Below are 21149 nucleotides of genomic sequence, written 5' to 3'. Positions count from 1 at the left end.
CCATATCTGCGACTAACAAGGGCTAGGAAAACTAGATTCCTGTCTGCATCTCCGCTATATGCAACAGCAGAGAGGAAGGCTGGACATACTTTCAACTTGCTACAAATAAGAAAAACGTACTTAATCCAGTGAAGCAAAGACTTAAAATGTTTCTCTTTTTAAAATACAGACATAAATGTACTCAATTACAAATTTAATTGATAACTCTGCACCAGTACAGCACACTTAAATACAACAAAACCATTACAATCTTGGTCAAACATGTAAAAAGAACTTTAATTTGGTCAGTCAGAGCAATTAGGAGTATGAATCAGGACACATTGTTACCAATATCCAATCTACATTTCATTTCCAATATCAGGACCGATAGAGATATTAATATTCGATCAGTGCATCTCTACGAAAATGCTTAGTGCAACATTTTATAGTGGAACTATAAGTTACACAAAACAAGTTCCACACGTCCTTCTCCAATATGAGTAACTCTTCAAATAGTCTTTTTCACCTCCTTATGTACATCGCTTCCGGTCACTCAGACCAACATTACCCAGCTGATGTCCTACAGTGAAAAGTTGGCTCAGACAAGTCAGCAATGGGTTTCTGCATGTAGCAGAAGTTCTACCTTTGACACCTAAAACTGCCCTAACAAGCTTACAAGTCACATAACGGACGTTTGGCCTCCCAAAGCTGATTGAATTGGCAACAGATAGAGTAATCAATACTGCCCGAAGAACAGCAGCAACCTCAACTGACAGCCATGTCAGTCTGAGCAATCTCTCATCTGTTTATGAATCAGAAACTCGACCCACGCAGAGTGATCAGGGAAGACAAGTTATCCAAACAAAAGATTCCAGGTTCCTGTTAAATGGTTGCTATCGGTAATAAAGACCCCTTGAAAAATCTTCTGGAAATACATATTAGAGTAGAACTACTAACCAAGCCAAAGGTTCTAGTTCACATTTTATGGTGTGAAATATTTTTCATCATCAACATCAAATCCAGAATGATTGAAGTACATTTTATACTAGTTGCAGTATGGGTTGACGATTTTTCTAGCACCTACATGGTGAGGTAGTACTGAGGACACAGTTCCACGCACGCACCCCCCACCCCATGCCGACACATAACATATCAACGTCTAGCTAGAATGAGCATAACCTCCCGTTCTGCTGTGGAAAAAGTCCAAACTTGTCCGTTTATTACCTCCTGCCTGTTTGCTGGCTGATGCAGCTCAATCTTTACTGACTGATGGAGAGAATTTCCAAAAATATAAAGACACAAGGAAAGGTGAATACTAAAATCTGTGAGATTACCTTTTCCTCTGTTTTCCAAAATGATTGAATGATGGCTTCGTAGAAAAGCTTTTTGCAAAGCTAACTGTGATCCATCAACCCAACAGGAGACACAACGAGAAGAAAGACTGATGAGGTAAAAAAAGACAGCATGGTTTCCTCTTGTGGTAAGAAAAGACAGATGGTGAAGAGGGGGAGAGAGCAGAGCAGAGGAAGAGCTACGCAGCAGACATTTTAACTGCCACTGACGAAAGAGTGAGAAAGAGAGGAGGAGAGAGAGGGAGGAAGACGGGGAGGGAGGTGGAGAGGGAGGAACAGAAGTGAGGCCAGCCAACACTCACTTCCCCTCTGTGTGTGTGTGAACATGATGGAGACTGGTTCTCTCTTTCACTTTCTCTCAGCCTACAAGCCTGTCCTACAGCCCAGCTCAGCTGTTTTACCCACTCAGGCTCACATTTACACAGAGTAACTACTACTGTAAACCTGAGGACTGCACAGCCTCCTGAACATAGCTACATATGAAACTCATTACTCATTACTCTCAAAAGTCTACATAACCCTGTTAGAATGTCAGGTTTGAACATGATAAATCATTAGAAACATTTCCCTCATGATACGACTTCACAGAGTAAAACAAAACTGAAAAACAAATCTAGAAGTAGTAAAAGAACCACCAAACCTGGCTGCATAAGAGGCTACAACTCTATCACTATATAAAGGTGTGTGGAGTTTGTTGAACAACGTTTTGGCTTCATCTCATTAAATTCAGTTCATCAGCAGGTTACATTGAGGAGTTGGTGACATTTATCCACCCTTTCTTGAAAAGTTCTCCAAATCTCCAGGATTACACAAATAATTTTTTTCTACAGTTATCCTCAGATGACCCTCAGATTGTTTTTGTCTGGTTTAGAGTGGAACTCTGACTTGGCCACTCCAAAGTTTTTATTTTCCTTTCATGAACTTATTTACTTACTGATCTGGATGCATCCTGAACACACCACCATGCTTCAATGTGGACCAATGTCATCAAAATAAGTGACATGCAGAAATAATCAATGCTTAAAAAGATTTAATTCAAACCCTTTTGTGTCCAAATTTATATACCGTAAACTATATATACTTTCCTCAACACAAATGTGTTGAGTTTGAGATTTCAGAAGCCTGCCAGCTTAGCTGTGACTACGGTGCTCTTTTGGAGATGGTCAGTGTTGTTTTTGCACCAAACACACCTTCTGGAAATGTGGCCAAAAAGATGAAATTAACTTTCATCAGACCATAACCTGAAAGGCTTCAGAAAATATTTAGCTTTATATAAATATTTAGCTACTTTGGAGAAATTCTTCCTTAGCAGACATGTAAAGGATACAGGATATTGCTGTCACAAGTGGAACACGACCAGAACATGTAGGAAATCCATGCAGGAAGTAAATAAAAAGAACAGATTACATCTTTTTATTGCCCAAAAGCATTTATTAATAAAACTGAGTGACCTGTGATGAAATGAATGAATGAGTAAATCTGACTACTGTTGTTCTCTATCAGTCACAAGAAGAAACAAACAGCTTCTCTTAAAATCACAAGAATGTATTAATTTAAAACCCATGTTGAAAGTTAACATACTGTGATTATTACATAACTAGCACAAATCAACAAAACAACAAAAAGCAATCATCAGAAAGAATGATTCTCAAAGCAGAAACATCACAATAAATGGGTGTATTATGTTTTTACATGTATCTGTGTGTGTGTGTGTGTGTGTGTGTGTGTGTGTGTGTGTGTGTGTGTGTGTGTGTGTGTGTGTGTGTGTGTGTGTGAGTAGCAGTATGCTAACTGTGGAAAAGACAGGTATGCCTAAAGTGACATACAAAATGATGGATGAAATGGGCGCCACGCTAAAGGAGCCTCCTAGTCAGGGCCTATGTCAATGAGTGGGTTGACTGGTCACCACTCAGTGACCAGTCTGTGACCAGTCTGACCAGCTGGTGCATCTCTGCGAGGAACAAGTGTTCCACAGGCAGCAGATCACACCATGGAAGATTCAGAGAAATCAGAGCAGATTGGTTATCAAACAAAGCCTGAGTTCCACAAAGACATTCAAATCTAACAAAACCTGCTCTCCCAGAGAATCAGCTCAATGACAGCACTGTGGGAACTTTCTCAAGCCTGGTGAGTCTCAGAATAATTTAGCATGTAAAGTCAAGCTTGTATGTTTAGAATCTACTGAAGGTCCACAACATGCCAAAGGGCGACCGGACTGACGAGTATAACTGAGTCAGCACTGAATACATTCCGACCACACCACAAGAGTCAATACTGCACTGTAAAAATAATAGGACAAATCTTTAATGTTAAACTGAACTAATTATCTACAAACCAGGTCAACTTGAATTTGCATCACAAAAGGAATTTTTTTTTTCTTCTTTTTACAAAAATGTTGGAGATGTGATTTAATTGTTGTTACCACATGGACATCTAGACATATAGAAGGTAAGAGTCTGGTTTAATCAGCAGTTTCCTGATCTGTGGTTTAGAGCTTGTGCAGTTCTGGGTTTCTCTTTTGATTTTAGTAAAAGACAATGAGTCATTTCTCCTGCTAGTACCAGACACACAACTGTTTTGGTTGTATTTACCCAGAATGCCCTGTACTGTAGTCCGCTTCCTTGATGTGATCTCTGGTCCACTTGGTGTTCACATATGCATTCAGACTTCACTTCAACAAAACAGGCAGAGTTTTGTAGGCAGACCAGAGTTCACCTTTCTGGTCTGCTTCAGAGTTCTGCTGCCCATTCACTCCTCTGCTACTGTAACAATAAAACTCAGAACATTTCAAAACCAATCCAGGATTAAATCTGCTGACATTTATGCTTCAGTCCAATGTGGAGTAACCAGTCTTTCCCTCCAGACAGGGCAGATCCTGGTTTGAGGAAATGGGCTGAATAGGTTACAATAGGAGATCTTGTGGAATTAGAGGATGGGGTTTTGATGTCATTTGAAGAGTTGAAGGCCAGATATGATATCCCAAGTAAACATTATTTTAAATATATACAGGTGAGAAATTTTATTAGATCATCTCAAAATCAATGTGAATCCATCCTTCCGCTGTCCACCTTGGAAATTGAAATGAAGAATGATTGTTTTAGAAAAGGAATTATCTCCAATAGGCCTGTCACGATAGCAAATTTTGCTGAGCGATTAATTGTCTCAAAAATTATTGCGATAAACGATAATATTGTTTGAAGATCTTTTTACACTGATTTAATGGAAATGACGTAATAATGCATGAGGTTTCTTGTCAAAGATAGATACACTTTATTTTCAAAAGAATACTAAACACTGGAACTGATAAACAAAATAAACAAAACAACCAAAAACAAAAATAAAATGGATTCTCAGTCTCCATTAACAAAAAATGTACTGGAAAAAAACTAAACAACATAAAGCCAAAGTGGAAATAAATACTGCATTCAACCAAAAGAGTGCAGATTATGAAGTCTGTATATTATGTTGCCCTTCAGTAATAATTAGATTTAAATAGAGAAAATGGGCACATCGACTACCTGATGCAATAGTTCACACTACACGATTTTTTTGCTCCTATTTTTCCCCTTATGACAATCTTAGAACGTTGGTCTTTCTAAGATTGTGTGGTGTGTTATGGTAGATCGTCGTTGCCGCTCTGATCCAAATCAGGGGTTTTCCCCGACTGGGAGCTTAACGCAGCCTGTTGAATGTGACAGGTAGCCAATCAGAAAGCGGGGATTCTCCTCGTGCTTTATGAGGGGAAATTACAGAGAGGAATCCCAAACAGCTGACACGGCGCAACCCGAAGTCCAGCGGACATTGGAGATGATATGTGGAAACAACATTAATGTTTATTCAACATGCAAAGAATACAGAAATGACAAGAGGAGGAGTTGGAGCGAAATTGCTACAGCAGTTGATAAACCCGGTAACTTTTCAGCTGTTCTTCGTTAACGTGACGTAAATATAATGATTTTCATTCAGTCAGGACTTTACGCTGACACTAGCCACATGCATTGCAGGTAGATTGTAGTAAAGCATTGATTAATGCCTGGTTTTAAAATTAGTTCACTGAACTTGTAGCCATTATTTTGTGCCCATTGTTGGACACCACACGGCAGGAACGAACCCGATCAAACCGTTATCGGTTAGCCGATTTCTGTCGGCTAATGTGTGGTCTGTCAGGTTTTAAAAATGGGCCGACAATCGGCAGACAGCTCTAAGATTGTGTAGTGTGTGCTGGGCTTTACGCTAAGGAAATGAGGAAGGGAGGCGTCAGTGGAGAGCACCGGAGTTGAGCCCTTTTTCATTCAGTCGCATTAGCTGAAAGAGAAAAAGGTCGGAAGAGACGATAATGCCGATAATGACGTCGATTTATCGATTTATTGTTTATCACAACAGGCCTAATCTCCAAACTATATAGCATGTTAGTGGAGGGGTCCTAGAGTCTTCTTTATGGAAGCTAAATACCTGGAGGGAGGATTTACAAAAGAACTTGCCTTCAGAGGACTGGGAGAAGCACAAACACAAACTACCAAAACACGCCTCAAAGTACTGCAATATAAATGGCTAATGAGAACTTATGTGACGCCAGAAAAGCTTAAGTACAATGGTGCCATCCCAGACCAGTGTATTAGATGTGGAGAAGAGAAGAGAACGTTCTTCCATTGTATCTGGAAATGCAAGCAAGTTACACAACTCTGGAGGGAGCTCTAGACAAGCTCTAGAGACTATACTAGGTATAAAACTAGTTTGACCCCAAATTGTTCATTCTAGGCTTATATCCTGACAGACATCATATGTCCAGAAAGATTATTACTGCCATGGATTTATGTTTACTACTTGCAAAAAGAGTCATAGCACTTTCATGGAAGAGTAAAAGTAAAACAAATTTCATTAACTGGATTAATGAAATATCCACATTATAAAAGGGAAATTAATGCTATTTCAAAATATTTGGGGTCCTTTTATGGAATATATAGAAAACATGGATATGAGGAGTGTCTGGGGTGAGTTATAGTTGCGGTTGGTCCCCTGCAGTGTCCTAAGATAATCTTTATTTGACTACTTTACTTTGAATTATACATTCAAGTTTGTATTTTCTGAACCACGTACAATACTAAAATAATTTGGGCTAATTCCTGGAAAATAGAGAAACCGTTATTGTTGTAATTGTTGTTTCTTCTCAGGGGGTTTTGGGGATGGAGGCATTGTTTTTCTTTTCTCATATACTCTGTATGTAATAAGTGCTGCTCTAAAATATTTCATAATGACCTGGCTTTCAAGGAAAGACAAGTTGAATGTTGGACAATAATTTAACTACCCTGGACTTTTCATTTGATGTGAGAGCACATTTATGTCCTGTATATTATTGGAAACATTGTTGAAAAGCCAATAAAGATAATGTTGGAAAAAAAAATCTGCTGACATTTGCACCAAACACAACAAATGTCCAAATACTGAAATGAAATAGTAAAATTAAAAGAAAACAAATGATGAATGTATTTTCAAAGGTGCTATTACTTTTTCAGTCTTTGACTAATTAACGGTTATGATCTTGCTAAACATCAATGTAAAAAAATGTATGTCCAAAAACGTTTGAGAAGAGGTGAGTAGAATAAGAAGATAAGAATACTCTGCTGGGTGAGATGGCTGGACTGGTTCTTGACAGGGAGACGTTACATGTGAAGGCCTCGCTACTAGCAGGGTAAGCTATAATTACATATGCACACACAGATCCACAGGAGGCGATTAGACTATCCCAGCACCATCTGCTCAGGAGGGCAGGCGGCAGGGTGGGAGGGGGGGTGCTTTTTTTTGACCCAATTACAATCAAATTACGTACAACTTGCTCATGGCTCATGTGCAAACAAACCACACACTCCCGCTCTTTCTGCTGGACGACAAACTGAATATCCGAGAGTTTCTTCATGCCTCTGCAAATGGAAGTTTCTGTCCAGCAAGGCCAAGAATTCAACGAGAGAAAATGCAGAGAAGATGAGTAAAGAAGCTGTGTGTGTTCGACACGCTGCTGTGTCAGCACTTATTAGCTTTACAGTTAAGCTTACATTACATGAAATTATTCAGTTTTCAGAGTTTTGTAATTTTAACAGCATGCTAGAAACAATAATGGGGAAAGACATTCCATGAATCTCCTGGCCTCCGTGATCATAGCACACAGATGATGACTCAACATTTAGCACATCTCCCCCAGGTTCACTACTGACTGCTTTGGTTCTGTAGAAGGATTGGCACAAGCATGAAAATTCCAGCAAAATAGTTAGCAATAGTTAGCAAGCTAACTATTGTGTTCAGTCAGAATCTGGTAAACTGTTATTATACTTCAGAATCAGATGACTGACTAACTCCGTCCAATTTAACTGGAGGTCAACCGGCATCATCAGCCTGCAGATAAAATTGGATGTTTTCCTGAAATGAGTCTTTACAGTGAACATTTGGCGATTCTTAACAGGCATATCTTTGGGCAGCGCAGTGATGCTGCCACTGTCCAGCAGGTAGTCACCAGAGGAGAGTGATGATCAATTGTGTCCAAGTGTTTAGTTGGTCAGGGCATTAGTCTATAAAGTATAATTGTGTTACTGGTGGTAATAAGCATGTTTTATACAGATGTTGTCATGCTTACAGTTTGCTTTGATGCTTTGTGAAACAAGGTGTGGCTGCTGACAAGCCACACCTCTGCAAGAGTGAATCACATGGAGCCAGACGGAAAGACTATAAACGTTCCATGCGTCCACACACACACACACACATGCCCGCACGCAGACACACAGACACATGCACACACACACGGATGTGAGCTGTTACATGTGTGCAGTTTCCAGAGACTTTTCATCAGTTTGCAAATAAACAGTTGAGTGAGTAGAGAGCTTGTTCACAACCTCAGAGGCAGAGAAATGATCCAAAGGTCCTGCATGTCACCTTTGACCCCCCACACTGAGACAAACGTTTGTGTCTATTGTCTATTAAATATCTGGTTCCAAACTTATTCTTAACGATGGTGGAGAAACTTAATGTTTTTTAAAAAAACTGCTCACACTAGACTGTTGTATTTATGAAACAAATTGCTGGCGTCACTCTTTGTAGAAATGGCCAGTGATGTACATCTGACACCACCAGTGTGCCTTGCTCTTTATGGTACTTATTACTTTGATGAGCACTGGAGGGATATTTTAACCTTTTCAGACTACTTCCCTTTCATTTTAGAATCAAATTCAGCTGATGTTCCTGTCGATGCTTCAGCTGACGTTGTTTATGTTTTTCTTTCAAATGTCTTTTTATTTTATTTTTATTGCAGTATACTGAAAAATAAGGTACAAAGTATAGCCATAAAATTTATAAGATTGTAACCCACCAACAAATGACAGCAGACACAGCCACACAAAACTAAACTGAGATAAAATAACATTTGAACAGTAGAAAGAAAGAATACTGCCATAAGAGGTAACCCTGACAAATATATTATCCACAAATATGAAAAGAAAAACATATATGTATAAGAAAAAAAAAGGTGGAGGGTGGGGGGAACGTTAGGAGGGGACAGGAGTTACGGTACTCAGAGAAAATTGTCAAAGATTTCTTCTAAGGAGTTAGGTAGGGGCGCCAAACTTAACTTAGAAGGATGCAACACTGCTGATCAGCCGACAGTTACATGAGAAACCAATCCTATGTTAATCTACAAAGGTCTGAAAATCAGCTGTGAAAGAGGGCTGACTGACAGACCACCCACCAGTACTCAACAATAGTTGCCCCACTGTTGATAATTAAGCAGTTTTGCTGCTATGTTTAGTAACTTTTCAGTCCAAAAAAGCAGGATCTACCAGAATGAGAATCAGCCATTTTAAAGATCACTAACGGGCCAGAAAACTTCAAACGGTGCACCTCTAAAACCTGTTCATGTTCAGAAGGAATGGCTACTTTAATGTAGGAATATATGACAGCAGATTCATCAGTTCAGCACAGGTTAAGAAGTTAAAGCTATTCGCTTCAGTGTGAGACTCAAACTCTTAACAGCTATGTTCTGATTCGTCGTCTTATCAGTCTATCTGTGCATCCATCCCTCCATTCATTCATGCGATGTATATACTCACTCATGAGTTCAAGGCTGCAATCAATAGGTGAGAGACAAGTACAGCTATTGCATGGGCAACACAAAGACGAATAGGAGCAATGATAGCAACTGTGACCTAAAATAGATGGTTTTGAGAAACCTGATACCTGGAGGGAACCCAGGCTTCACTGGCAGAGAAGCCAGTGAGAACCCAAATGCTGTCAGAGGTTTTTACGCATTTTCTGTTCATGCCTTAGAATCAGATTCAGCATGTTATGGTCTCATAAAATGCTGTAATATGAAACTATTTTTAAAAGTAATACTTTAACATTCAACTGGTCCAGTCTTTCCGCATGGGTCTTTCCCATTCAGAAAGACCCAGTGGGGCTCACACAGCGGCAGTGGTAACAAATGTGCCACCATGCAGCCAAACCAGTGGCCTGCCTCCACACATCTGACCTCGAATCAGACCCCATTCCTCATCCAGATGGTTTAAAAGTGAAGTCAGTCAATCCTTTGCAGCTCCAACAGTTTCATCTCATCTGGGAAGGGTTCCAGCAAGGTTTAGGAATAGAAGTGTGTACATGGCAACTCCAGAAGCCCATCTTATGAGATCAGAAGCTGGAGTTTGATGAGAAGACCTGGTTCACAGTCTCCACTACAACTCATCCCAAAGGTGTTCCTCTGCCTTCCATAATAAAGTAAAGAACCTCAGTGTTATTTTAGATCTGGACATTTAGCCCCATATTAACAGGTCAGATTTCCTTCTTTCATCTCCAGAATATTGCTAAAATTAGAAATATTATGTCGAGGAATGATGCCAAGAACTAGCCCATGGCATGCATGTGTTCCTTCCAGGCAGAACTATTGTAACTCTTTACTTTCAGGAAATTCACAAATTGCAGTAAGAAAATGTTCAGCTGACCCAAAATGGTGCAGCAAAAACTCTGATGAAAATTAAAAACAGAGATCACATTTCTCTCATTTTAGCTTCTCTTCATTGGCTCCCTGTTAAATCCAGAATAAAATTTAAGATTCTCCTTCTCACAAATAAAGCCCTTAATAATCACCTCCATCATACAGAGATCTGATTGATCCATGTGTTCCTAACAAAGAACTTTACTTTGAGACTGCAGGTTTGCTGCTGGTTCCTACAGTTTCAAACAGTACAATGTTTTTAATTTCTGTGGCAGCCATCAACTATTTAGAAAGCTGAAGTCTGAAAACTTTGCTCCTTAGCATGGTGACCACTGACTATCCTCTGTGATCTGATGTGGTCTACCACGTTGTGGCTGAGCTGCTGTCATTCCCAGTTGCTTCCACCTTCTTCTAAACACCACGAACAGCTGTTTGTAACCACTGGACTCATTGCACAGGTGGAATTCTCTCATGGCACCACATATGAATTCACTGAGCTCCTGAGAATAATTATTTCATTAATGTTTCTAGAAGCTGTCTCCAGGACTGGGAGCTGGAACTATCCACCTGTGGCCATATATGGGGTGGGAACCCAGTAAACAATGATGAAAATGGGAGATGCAGTACTGTACGGACGAAAAGCAACACAATGACAGCAAAGTGCAGATGTGTATTGTATGTACTGTATATATTGTATATTTCTTCCTTACGTCAAATAAAGTTCATCTTTGAATTTTAAATCTCACATAATATCAGGACAGTTCAGTACAGAGGAGGGATCAAATCACTGATACCCAAGTCTCAAATCACATCCAAGGCAGCCTGGTAGAACCAGCTCCTTGTTTTATGCTTTGCTTCTTCCAGAGGGTCTGGACTCTAGCTGTAGAGAAACGATTGCTTCCTGGAGGCGTGGACTGTGTTGAGGAATTAAGTTTTACCTAACTGCTAACATCTGTCTGTGACATATGTAATGCTCCAGTTCGATGCTGGAAAGTCTACCAGAAATTGCCTGCAGTGCACAGAATCGTCCTCCACTGCAAAGAAAGAAGTACAGATTCAAACGAGGCGACTGTAGTTCAATATTTGGGGCTGAATGGCTTCGCTTGCTTCCTCTGCTGCCATTAATAAAACTACAGGCAGACCACAATTCTAAAACAGCAGAAAATAGATGTCAATGTTTACAACTTCTCTCCTTCTGTTCCAATTGGCCCGGAAAAACAATCTACAGGACAAAATCCAACCGAAAGGAAGACTGTAAGCAAGAACGTTTTCAAGCAGAATTGCACAGGAAGGTGATGGCCAAAGTAAAGACATGTAATTTAAAGTCAGTTCCAAAATATGACATTATCACAAAATAATATTATTTGGAAGTTATTGATAAAATAAGCAAAACGTTTGTTTTCCAGAACAGTGAGATCCATACTGTTTTTCACTGCAAATATTAACCAAAAAAAGATAAATTATTTTGATTATTTTGTGTTCAAAACAAACAGCAGACTGATCTATAGGAAAAAATTAAAATTTTACATAAAACAAGATGTTTATGTTATCCAGCTACAGCTGTACATACCTATTTGTACAGTAAAACATGAGTATAGTCAGATCATTAAAATAAGTGGCATTATTTATAGAATTGCATTAAGATTTATTTTCTGATCAAGTAGATTGGGTAAGACATGCTTATGGTTCAACAATTTTCCAGATTAGATGGACTGGCTGATTAAAATGCATCAAATTACCAAAGGAAATGATTTATAAAGGAAATGAGTCATGTTATGAAACTTTGTCATTGCAATGCTAGAAGATACATCAGAGTTAACCATGTGCTTTAAACGGCAGCGTGTCAACTTTATGAGGTTCTACCTCTAGGTGAAAATTTGCAACACTTTCATCATGTGTTCAAGATGACATCACAGCTTTGAGCCTTTCACCTCACTGTACATTCATTACCATATTATATTATTACGACTTAAATAGCCCCTTAGGTCATGTTACACTCTTGACAATAACCTGCACTGATCTCACCTCTTCTAGAGAATTTTACAAGTATAGTTTTTGTCTGAATGTGGAAGCTAAATTAGAAAATATTGAGCTTTTGACAATATTGGTAAATATTATGATGGCAATATCAGTTGCCAGATCTACCTATTTTTTCTATAATCATCTGTGTGACCTTTAGCATTCGGCAGCTGGTGTGAACATCTGTAAGACTGTCCAGCTGGATGAATGTTACATTAGGATGAAAAATGCAAGGTCATAACGCAATATTTTAGTGGACAATTATTTATTTATTTTATTTATGTATTTTGAACAGACAAAAGGTAAAAACAAGAAAAAAAAATTAAAACAAATAATCATGCCTGTTGACAACCAATTTTAAATTAATTGTTTGAAAAGGAGCCAGTAGAAGATACCAGATCTTATGATTTCCTGCTCTTCTCGTATTCATAACAAACATTTAAATCTTCCCACGCCAGATAAACTCAAATTATTCCCACATTGAATGAAACTTAAATCTCACGTATATTTAATCCTTAAATGTACATTTATTTATACATTTTTCATTTCAATAGAATTTTTGGTCTTTCAGACACCCAAACTATACTACATATTTCCCAATAAGATTGCACATCTAACAGTTGTTTGCAATGTGAAAATTGCACACACTATTATTGTGATAATGTATTTGTGATATATTGCACAGCACTAAAGTTACTCTATTTCTATCTATGGTTTTCTATGAATTTTCTTTTGACCAAACATGGGGTTTGTACAAACAAATCAAATGATAATATAATGCTCTTCAGGCGGTGCTGCGTAACTGTTTATGTCTTCATGTTTGTCTTGGGCAACTTGTTAACCTGGGAGATTACTAAAGCTAATTAACTAATTCTAGAGATGTTTAGGGACAATTTCTAAAAAAATTAAATAAAATTGTCTGAAAACAAATTTACTTTGTTTAAAACAACCCATTTGTGTTTTGAAAATTTGAATATGGAAATAATATTTCCTCCTGAAAACAAAATACTAATCTATTTATTTAAGCAAAACATAACCAAGTGAGGTGATTGAGAACCAGTTCTCATTTACAAGGCCAATCTGGGTAAGAAGCCTGAGAGATACAGCATGCATGTTGCAGCAACATGTAGAGGGAACTCTGCTAAAAGGCCAGAGGAGTTCTATGCAGTAGCTCGGCTCCAGGGACGACATCAAACACTCAATTTAAAAGGCTCAAATCCAAGTGAAGTTCTGAGTCTTTACTGATGAGATAAAGTTGGGTTTAAACTCACACCTCTGGTTCAGTCACATTACTCAAAGGAGACGTTTTTCTGTAGAACTCAGCTTTTCTCCTTTGACATAAACCAGATGAGTTATTCAATAACCACACAACACTACAAGGCCCTCTGCAGCTTCCACATCAACCCGCTTTGATTTCCTCCAAACCTTCATGTAGACAAAGTGATTACAAACCGATTACAAATCAGTTGGTAAAAAAGACATTGCATCATCGACATAGAATTTCACCTGTTCACAACCAGATATCAATTTGACCAGCAGCAGGAGATAAACTGTTGAGATCAACCCAAACAAACAAGCATACAGACATGGAGGCCTGAAAATTACCACTAACACTTCAATATGTGCATCATTCAGATGTTCCCGTTTATTATTCAAATGTGAAAAATGTACTCTATATTACTTTGCTTTTCTTTTAATATTAAGAACGCTAGAACATGGTGTACGAGGAAGGATGCATACATCAAATGATCCAATTCCATTTTATTTTTTTCAAAGACATCCATTTATGAGTCTTTGATGTTGTTGCTATGACAACAGCAGCACAGAGCAGGGATAGAAGCTAGAGTACAAAAAAATAGACAGGAAGACAAACAGAAGAGCAACAACCAGGAACAAACTAAATTTCATCCCAAAGCAGCTTCTAAGATCAATTTATTACATATATATGTCTCTAAAGCTGACACACACAGAACATCTCCATGGCGCCAGCACAGATTTTGTTGATTTTATACATTTTTCTCAACTTAACCCCCCTATTTAATAGCACTGCTCTGTAAGATTAACCACAGAACCTCACTGCCACAGACAAACAAGTCTGGCAGAAGTATGGACATAAAATCGAGACAAAGAAAAGAGAAAATGTGTGTGTGGTCAAGGGTAAGTGTGTGTACTAGGTCTTTATATACTTGTGGGGACCACTGCTCCCTGACAGGACAAATCCTTGGTCTCCATGAGAGGAAATGCTGTTTCTAGGTTAGGGGGGTGTGTGTGCATGCGTGTAGGGATGTGTGCGTGTGTGCGCGCTAATGAGCTAAGACATTGTTTCTGCTTCTCAATCAATTATTTTTGGTTTGTGATGTTCTAGCTGTCAGTTGTTGATTCCTCAGTAGTTTTCAGACACACAAGAACAAACTCTTTTCAAACACCAGATGCATCCTCAAAACACTCGTTGGTTGAGCACAGTTGGTATCACTGTTGCCTTGCAGCAATGAAGGTTCTGGGTTTGAATCCCTGCCTGAGGGTTGTTTTACATGCAGTTTGTTTTCCTTATGCATGTGTGTGTTCTCTCTGGGTACACTATGGCTTTCTCACAACCCTATCAGTCTAAAAACATGACATGACTGGTTTGAACCTGGTTCTCAGGTTTAAACCAGAGTGTGTGTTTGTATAATTTGTCTCGTCGGTCAGTCCTGATTTCCTTCATTTTGAGTAACTGGGCGATCCTTACATGAGAAACTGATCTTATCTTTCTCTGCAAAAGATCTGAAAATCAGCCACCTCTCTCTGCTGGTAGAGAGGTGGGACTGATAGACCGACCCACAAGGTCATGTCTGCATGTGCGTGATTAATAATAGTCACCTCACTGTTGCCGACTTAGCCATTTTGTCACTATGTTTAGCACAAAACACAAATCTGTATCAGCCAAAATTAAGAATTTTCAGGTCCGGCTTTTTGAAGATCAGTGATCGGCCAGAAAACTGTAATTGTTGCTGGCCGATTTATTGACCCAGAAATTATTGCGATAAACACTAACATTGTTGTTTGGAGACCTAGGCCTAACTTCTAGCTTAGAGAATAGATAAATGTTATGTGATGTTTTATTTGTTTTTGCTTTTTTTTCCCTTTAAAAACAGTTGAAGGAAAAGGTGCCTAATTTCCTCAGAACTGGGGACACAGAAATTCTTACTACTCTGCATAATCTTTCCACAACTGATCAAACTGAACTGTGTGTTCTTTGCCAGCTAGCTTCCTATCAACCAGGTTGATGATCTGACACTCTCTGATCACGACATTCTAACAGCTAGTTATCTGACTGATAAACTAGGTCTGTTCTACACTTTCTCTTTTTAAAATGATTGCTGAAAGCTGAGGTTAGGTGAGGATACAAGTCAAGGCTTGTGATAAAGTGATAACCAACAAGTGTTATGCATCTTTACACACTGAAATACAGGCTCAGAGTGTTGGAGGATAAACAATAAAGTCTGATGTGGACATGGGTTTTACACCTAAAGCACAACACAGTCACAATCTGTTGTCTAAACACAAAACTCACATTTTGGTGATACATTATAACACTGCATAGAAAGAATTCGATATGTTAAAATAGCAGTCAGGTACAAACATCTACCTATTATGTATATAATAAGAAACTACTACCACTACACAGTGATAATGGCACTGGAAGAGGAGAATTAAAAGTGCATTACTTTCAAAGTCAGCAAGAGGCAAAGTATGCTGGGTGGGTATGCTGCAGTATTAATGAGTAGAAAGTTCCTTGATATTTCTGCAGTTCAATTCTTACTGAGATGCTAGAGACAGAGCAAAGTGCCTACAGGCTGCATAGCTCTCCCCTGCAGCCTCTCAGCTCTACCTGGTGGCTTATTGAAGGGAAACTCCTTCACTCTTTCACTTTAATAAAAACAAACTAATCAGATTTTAAAGTAAAACTGTGATGAAACAAGCATTTGGAGCAAACAATGTGCAAACAGCATGTCTACTATCTTCTATCCACATGGTACTCACTGCTGAGAAAAACAAACATCAGCTTTTCAGTGATCTACCGTCATTTCTGTTTATTTTCACCAGACAATTGATTTTCTACTAAAATCAAATCCAGCAGATGTTCTGAGACTTGAAGCTCATTACCAAACTTAAGTCATCGATAATACCATATGTATTATCGATGATTTGGATGTATCATTTGGATGTATGTATTATGAATGATTTGGATGTTTGGATGTTTGAAACATCCAAACAGCAGTAAAATGTTGTGCTGATTTTTTATATTGATTACTGAGAACCAATTTAAATATTTTTAACATGAAATATAAATGGAACAAATATATTCTTCAAAACAAATCTAGCTGTTACACTGTGGTGAGAGATGTTCATCTTATTTCCTGTCAAAATAAAATTATTCTAAATCTAAGTTTGCCTGAATACTTTGAATACTTTTAGGCTTATCAAGATAAGCAAGTCGAATTATCTACTAATATAATAATGATAACACAGTAATATACATCTAAATCATGCAGTCCCCAGCATGATTGTGCTGGCTAGTCTGACGGAGTTGAGTCGGGGAGTCCTGGAGGATGGAAGCTTAGAAACAGCAGCTCCAAGGCAGGGCTAGGTTCACTCAAGTCTTTTGAACAGCTGAGTGGTTGTCACGGGAGATTCAAGGATTTCTAAAACATGCATGAAAGAATGAAGGCAACACACCAGCTATGTTTCTGATGAGTGAACAACATTGTAACATGATGTAAAGCTGGTTGGTGAATGTATTTCATGCTCCCCCAGTGATTCTTTGTGCTTGTGTAACAGCAAACTGCTCACTTGGTGGAGCTCACCTCGCCTTACCTTACCTTACCCTTTGACCTCTCACCAACTGTTTTCCTTTTGACAACCATTAACCTGGTAGCAATTCTCCTCTAAGTGGGGGCAAACCTGAGCAACTCTTTTCATGACACCGTCCCATACTACAGCAAGAAACACCAGCCTGTCTTCACTCCAGTCTGGGGGTTAAAGCACACCTTCCAACTTGCTCCATGCAAGATGACAGAATGGCGAAATCACCAAATGACAGCGGCGGTCAATGAGAGAAGACCCAGGTCCAAATCACATGCTAAGTGACATCTACTGCCAGTTTAAGCTTTATTTATGCTCCAGGTGGGTTTGTGTGTTAGCATGCGTTTCACACATGCCATGGAAAATGCGAACATTACATATCTCTTAGTTCCGAAACTTTTTAACTAAGTGGACAATTCCGAGAGAAAAAACATGGTGCAGGTTTGCAAAAACAGTCATGTAAGTAATGCAGCCCATTTAAACAATAATACCACCACCACACTGCAGGCTAACTAACAACTGTGTTCTTTACTGCTAAACATGTTGTGCAGTGTTACCTGTTTGCTCTACTCTGAAGAATCAGAGTAGTGTCGACGAGACACAGAGCATAAATGCTGCAAAAGTTGTACCCATCTGGTTCCAAAAACAATAAAAAGTTTTGGGGCTGAATGTACATGTGTCAAACATAAACCAAGCTTCACAGCTGGAACAGGGATTGTCAACGTCATTCCAACAGAAATGATTTAAGGTGGTGTGTGAAGCTTTGAGCCAACTTGACCAGATTTATGAAAATACTTAAAAACAAAGACAAACTGGCAAACAACCTCATTATGGAGACATAAAGAGGCCTTAGGAAGTTTACCAGAAGATGTAAAAGACTGATAACAATCAGACTGAAAACTTGTCTAAAACAGAAAGATAATGCATCAGAAAGCAGACGTGTATAGCAGCATCTCCAAGAGATGGATTCTGTATCCTGCCAGGTCAGTCACATGACTGAGCTGGTCATGTGACTCCAGCCCCTAAAATGGAAGGTGAGGTCTTACCAGTGCAGGCCACTGGACGTGCTTGGCCTTGGTTCCCTGCAGAAGGCCTGCAGCTCCGGCTCCTCCAGCTGCTCCCTCCTTCCTCTTTGCCCAGACCAGCTGGTGCTCCAGGAGAAACAGCTGGAAATCCTCATAGACCTTCACCCACTCCCTCTTCTCCCACTCCTGGTCATCAAATTCCACATACACCTGAAGACAGAGCAACTCCTGTTAATAACAGCATTCTATGAGAGGAAGGTAATGTGACAGTGTCCAGCGATGATAAAACCACCACCACCATATTCAGCAACTAAAGATTTGTGCTAGGGCTACAGCCAGTGATTATTTTAGTAATCAATTATTCTGACAATTAATTTGATAAAAATTGCCTCATTCTGCATTTTTCATTTAATCACTTAAGCATTTTCTATACAATTTTAAAAATACAATAGTTTAACAACTTGCTTGAATACAAAAACAATTTATTGTCTAAAATTCGGTAATAGCATTCCTTTACACAAAACATAAATATGAAGCTCAAAACAAATCCTTTTAATATCAACATGGGAAAAGCTCGACACTTTCTGCTGGACTCTGTGTAGGCCTGATCTGGGGATTATTTAATAATATTAATGTGAAAGGTGCAAAACAGGATTTTTATTTATTTATTTTACGAATTGGCACCAGGTGAATCCAAAACTATAACTTGAGTAGTTCTGGGTAGAACATATTAACAGGGTTAAAAGGATTTTCTTTTAATATTAAATGTAAAATGTATCAGTTTTGTACAGTATTACTGAGTATGTTGTTCTTTCAGCAAATGGTGTTTTTGTGTCTGTATAAAATAGCAAACCATTGGTTTAGTTCTGAATTTGACCATTTCTGGCATCGATTCATCAAGATGATTTCGATTAATCATTTCAGCCCTAATTTGTTGTGGGTTTGCAGTTTTGTCACATATAAATGACCTGAAAAAAACTCAAAAAGCTGGTTGATAGTAAGGCTTTTGTTTTAAGACCAAAAAGTTGACCAAACAAACCTGGTCCTATGTGGAAGGAAAACAGGCTGTTCCACCATTTATAAATGTGGAACATTTATAAATGTTATTATAAAAAGATGAAAGGCCTGGTTAGCTGGTTATTACATTTTATTACATTTTTTTAAAACATGCATCAGTTACTCTTGATATTCTAGTTCTCAGATGAAATACAAATAAAGAGAGGTTCCAGAATTCCAGACCTGGAATTTCAAAGCATCTTTCAAAGTGATTCTAAAATGCCATTATAACTAAACCAGTGGCTGGTAGTTAAACAGAGATGAAATCAGAAGAAATAAAGTCAAACCTTTGGCTTTTTTTTTACATCAATTCCTAATGTATAATAGAAAATGCAATTTGATAAAGTCAACATCCACTGCCAGCAGCCAGAGACCTTTCCATGCCCTCTTTAAGATAATCCATTACTGCTGGAGTGCACAGATGTGCGCATGAATCATCCATCCTTCCCTCGTCTCCTGATTCCATCCTTTTTCTCCTTCATCCCCTCCCCCTCTCCTCTCTTTGCAGGCAGCGTGGAAGACAGAGCGGAAAAGGGATCAACGAGTGCATCTCTCCTTAATCAGCCTCCCGCCCTCCTCCCCTCCCACAATGCCCTGCTGCAGTCAACTGAGTGATCACTCCCAGCCAGAAGGCAGTGAGGGGAAGCAGGCTGGCTCTTTGTTTACGGCTGCTGCAGTCTCTCCACACGTTTGAAGACTTTCCTTTCTTACTGCCTGATGTCATGCTTGCCTCTTCTCCCTCCTGGACGAATTTCCCACTTTGTTTCAACTAAATCATTAAAAGTCACTCTAGGACGCTAGGTGGAACTCCTCCACCTCAGAGAATGGTGGATGACAGATCCAGCCGTTTATTCCTCCTGCATTCCACACAACAAAAGTTGCCCTCAATCACCATCCATTTCTGATGAGGCGATTAGTTGGAGCAACTTTTCCCCATTTGGAAACAATGGCTCATTCATTCATGTAGTGATTCAACTAGATCCACTGACCTTACTCTATAGTTTCATGTCATTTCCGGGGCGATGAGTATGTTCAGCATACTGAGCGCCCCGTCTAAAGCAAAGTTCTACACATATAAAGACATGGGCTGCCAGGAGATTCTCACTGTAGGATACAACATACTGCTCTCACTGCATTTAAGCAAAACATTGAACATGACCAAATTATTTGTAATTATATGGGGCCTATTATACTTTGTTTAAATCTAGTTATGATAGGTCTGTGGGCTATAAAAACCATGTTCATTATGTTTTTACTGGAAATCATCCTCAGATCATTTCTCAGTCTGCTCAGTTCTGCCTGTTGTAAGATTTCAAAATGAGCTGTCTAAGGAGTCTCGCCATTTTAAATACAAATAAGCCACTGTTGGCCACGCCCTCCAAATTTATGTTTACAACCATACATGTGAAAATGGCTGCAAACAGATGAAAATAGTCCAACTGGCCATCTTTGACTCTGAGTGAAACCCGGAAGCAGAAGAAGTGGAGAGTCCTGGCCAATAGAGGTTTCTGGATGGTGAATCAACAACTAAACACCGTCGTTCCCAGCAGCCATTGCACAGCGTATAGAGCTCCCAACCAGCTTACCAGCTCAGCTTGGGTTGCAAGGTAACAAGGCAGTGGGTGCTAACTATGATTTAATAATTGGGAGGCTTTTGAAACGGCTCGATTTCCAGACACCATCAACTTATTGTCATAAAACAGCTGGGTGATAGTATTCAGTTACTTATGTTTTTTGCTTTCTAGAAGCAATAGAGAGGAAATACAAAAAATGCATTAACTGAATTTTGCAAAATAAGTCTCCTTTAAAACAGAAAAACAGTTATCCCTACTGCTTCTAAAATAGTGTCAAATATTGAATATTACAGTTACAAAAAACATTTTTGGAATAACGGAATATATCCAG

The 21149-nt window shown here is 38.9% G+C and overlaps 1 protein-coding gene across 1 annotated transcript in view; it reads right to left on the bottom strand.

The window, feature by feature from the left end:
• The window catches only part of jmjd1cb (jumonji domain containing 1Cb), a 122783-nt gene that overhangs the window by 42233 nt on the left and 59401 nt on the right, over window positions 1–21149 (bottom strand). Inside the window, exon 2 of the mRNA XM_028026981.1 lies at window positions 18210–18398. Coding sequence (XP_027882782.1) covers window positions 18210–18398 — 189 coding nt within the window. The remainder of the gene's footprint in view (window positions 1–18209; window positions 18399–21149) is intronic.

The sequence above is a fragment of the Xiphophorus couchianus genome, chromosome 9, assembly GCF_001444195.1.
Source record: "Xiphophorus couchianus chromosome 9, X_couchianus-1.0, whole genome shotgun sequence".
In the NCBI taxonomy this organism is placed as follows: Eukaryota; Metazoa; Chordata; class Actinopteri; order Cyprinodontiformes; family Poeciliidae; genus Xiphophorus; species Xiphophorus couchianus.
The sequence above is the reverse complement of the archived record's forward strand: the minus strand, read 5'-3'. Positions and strand labels throughout refer to the sequence as shown.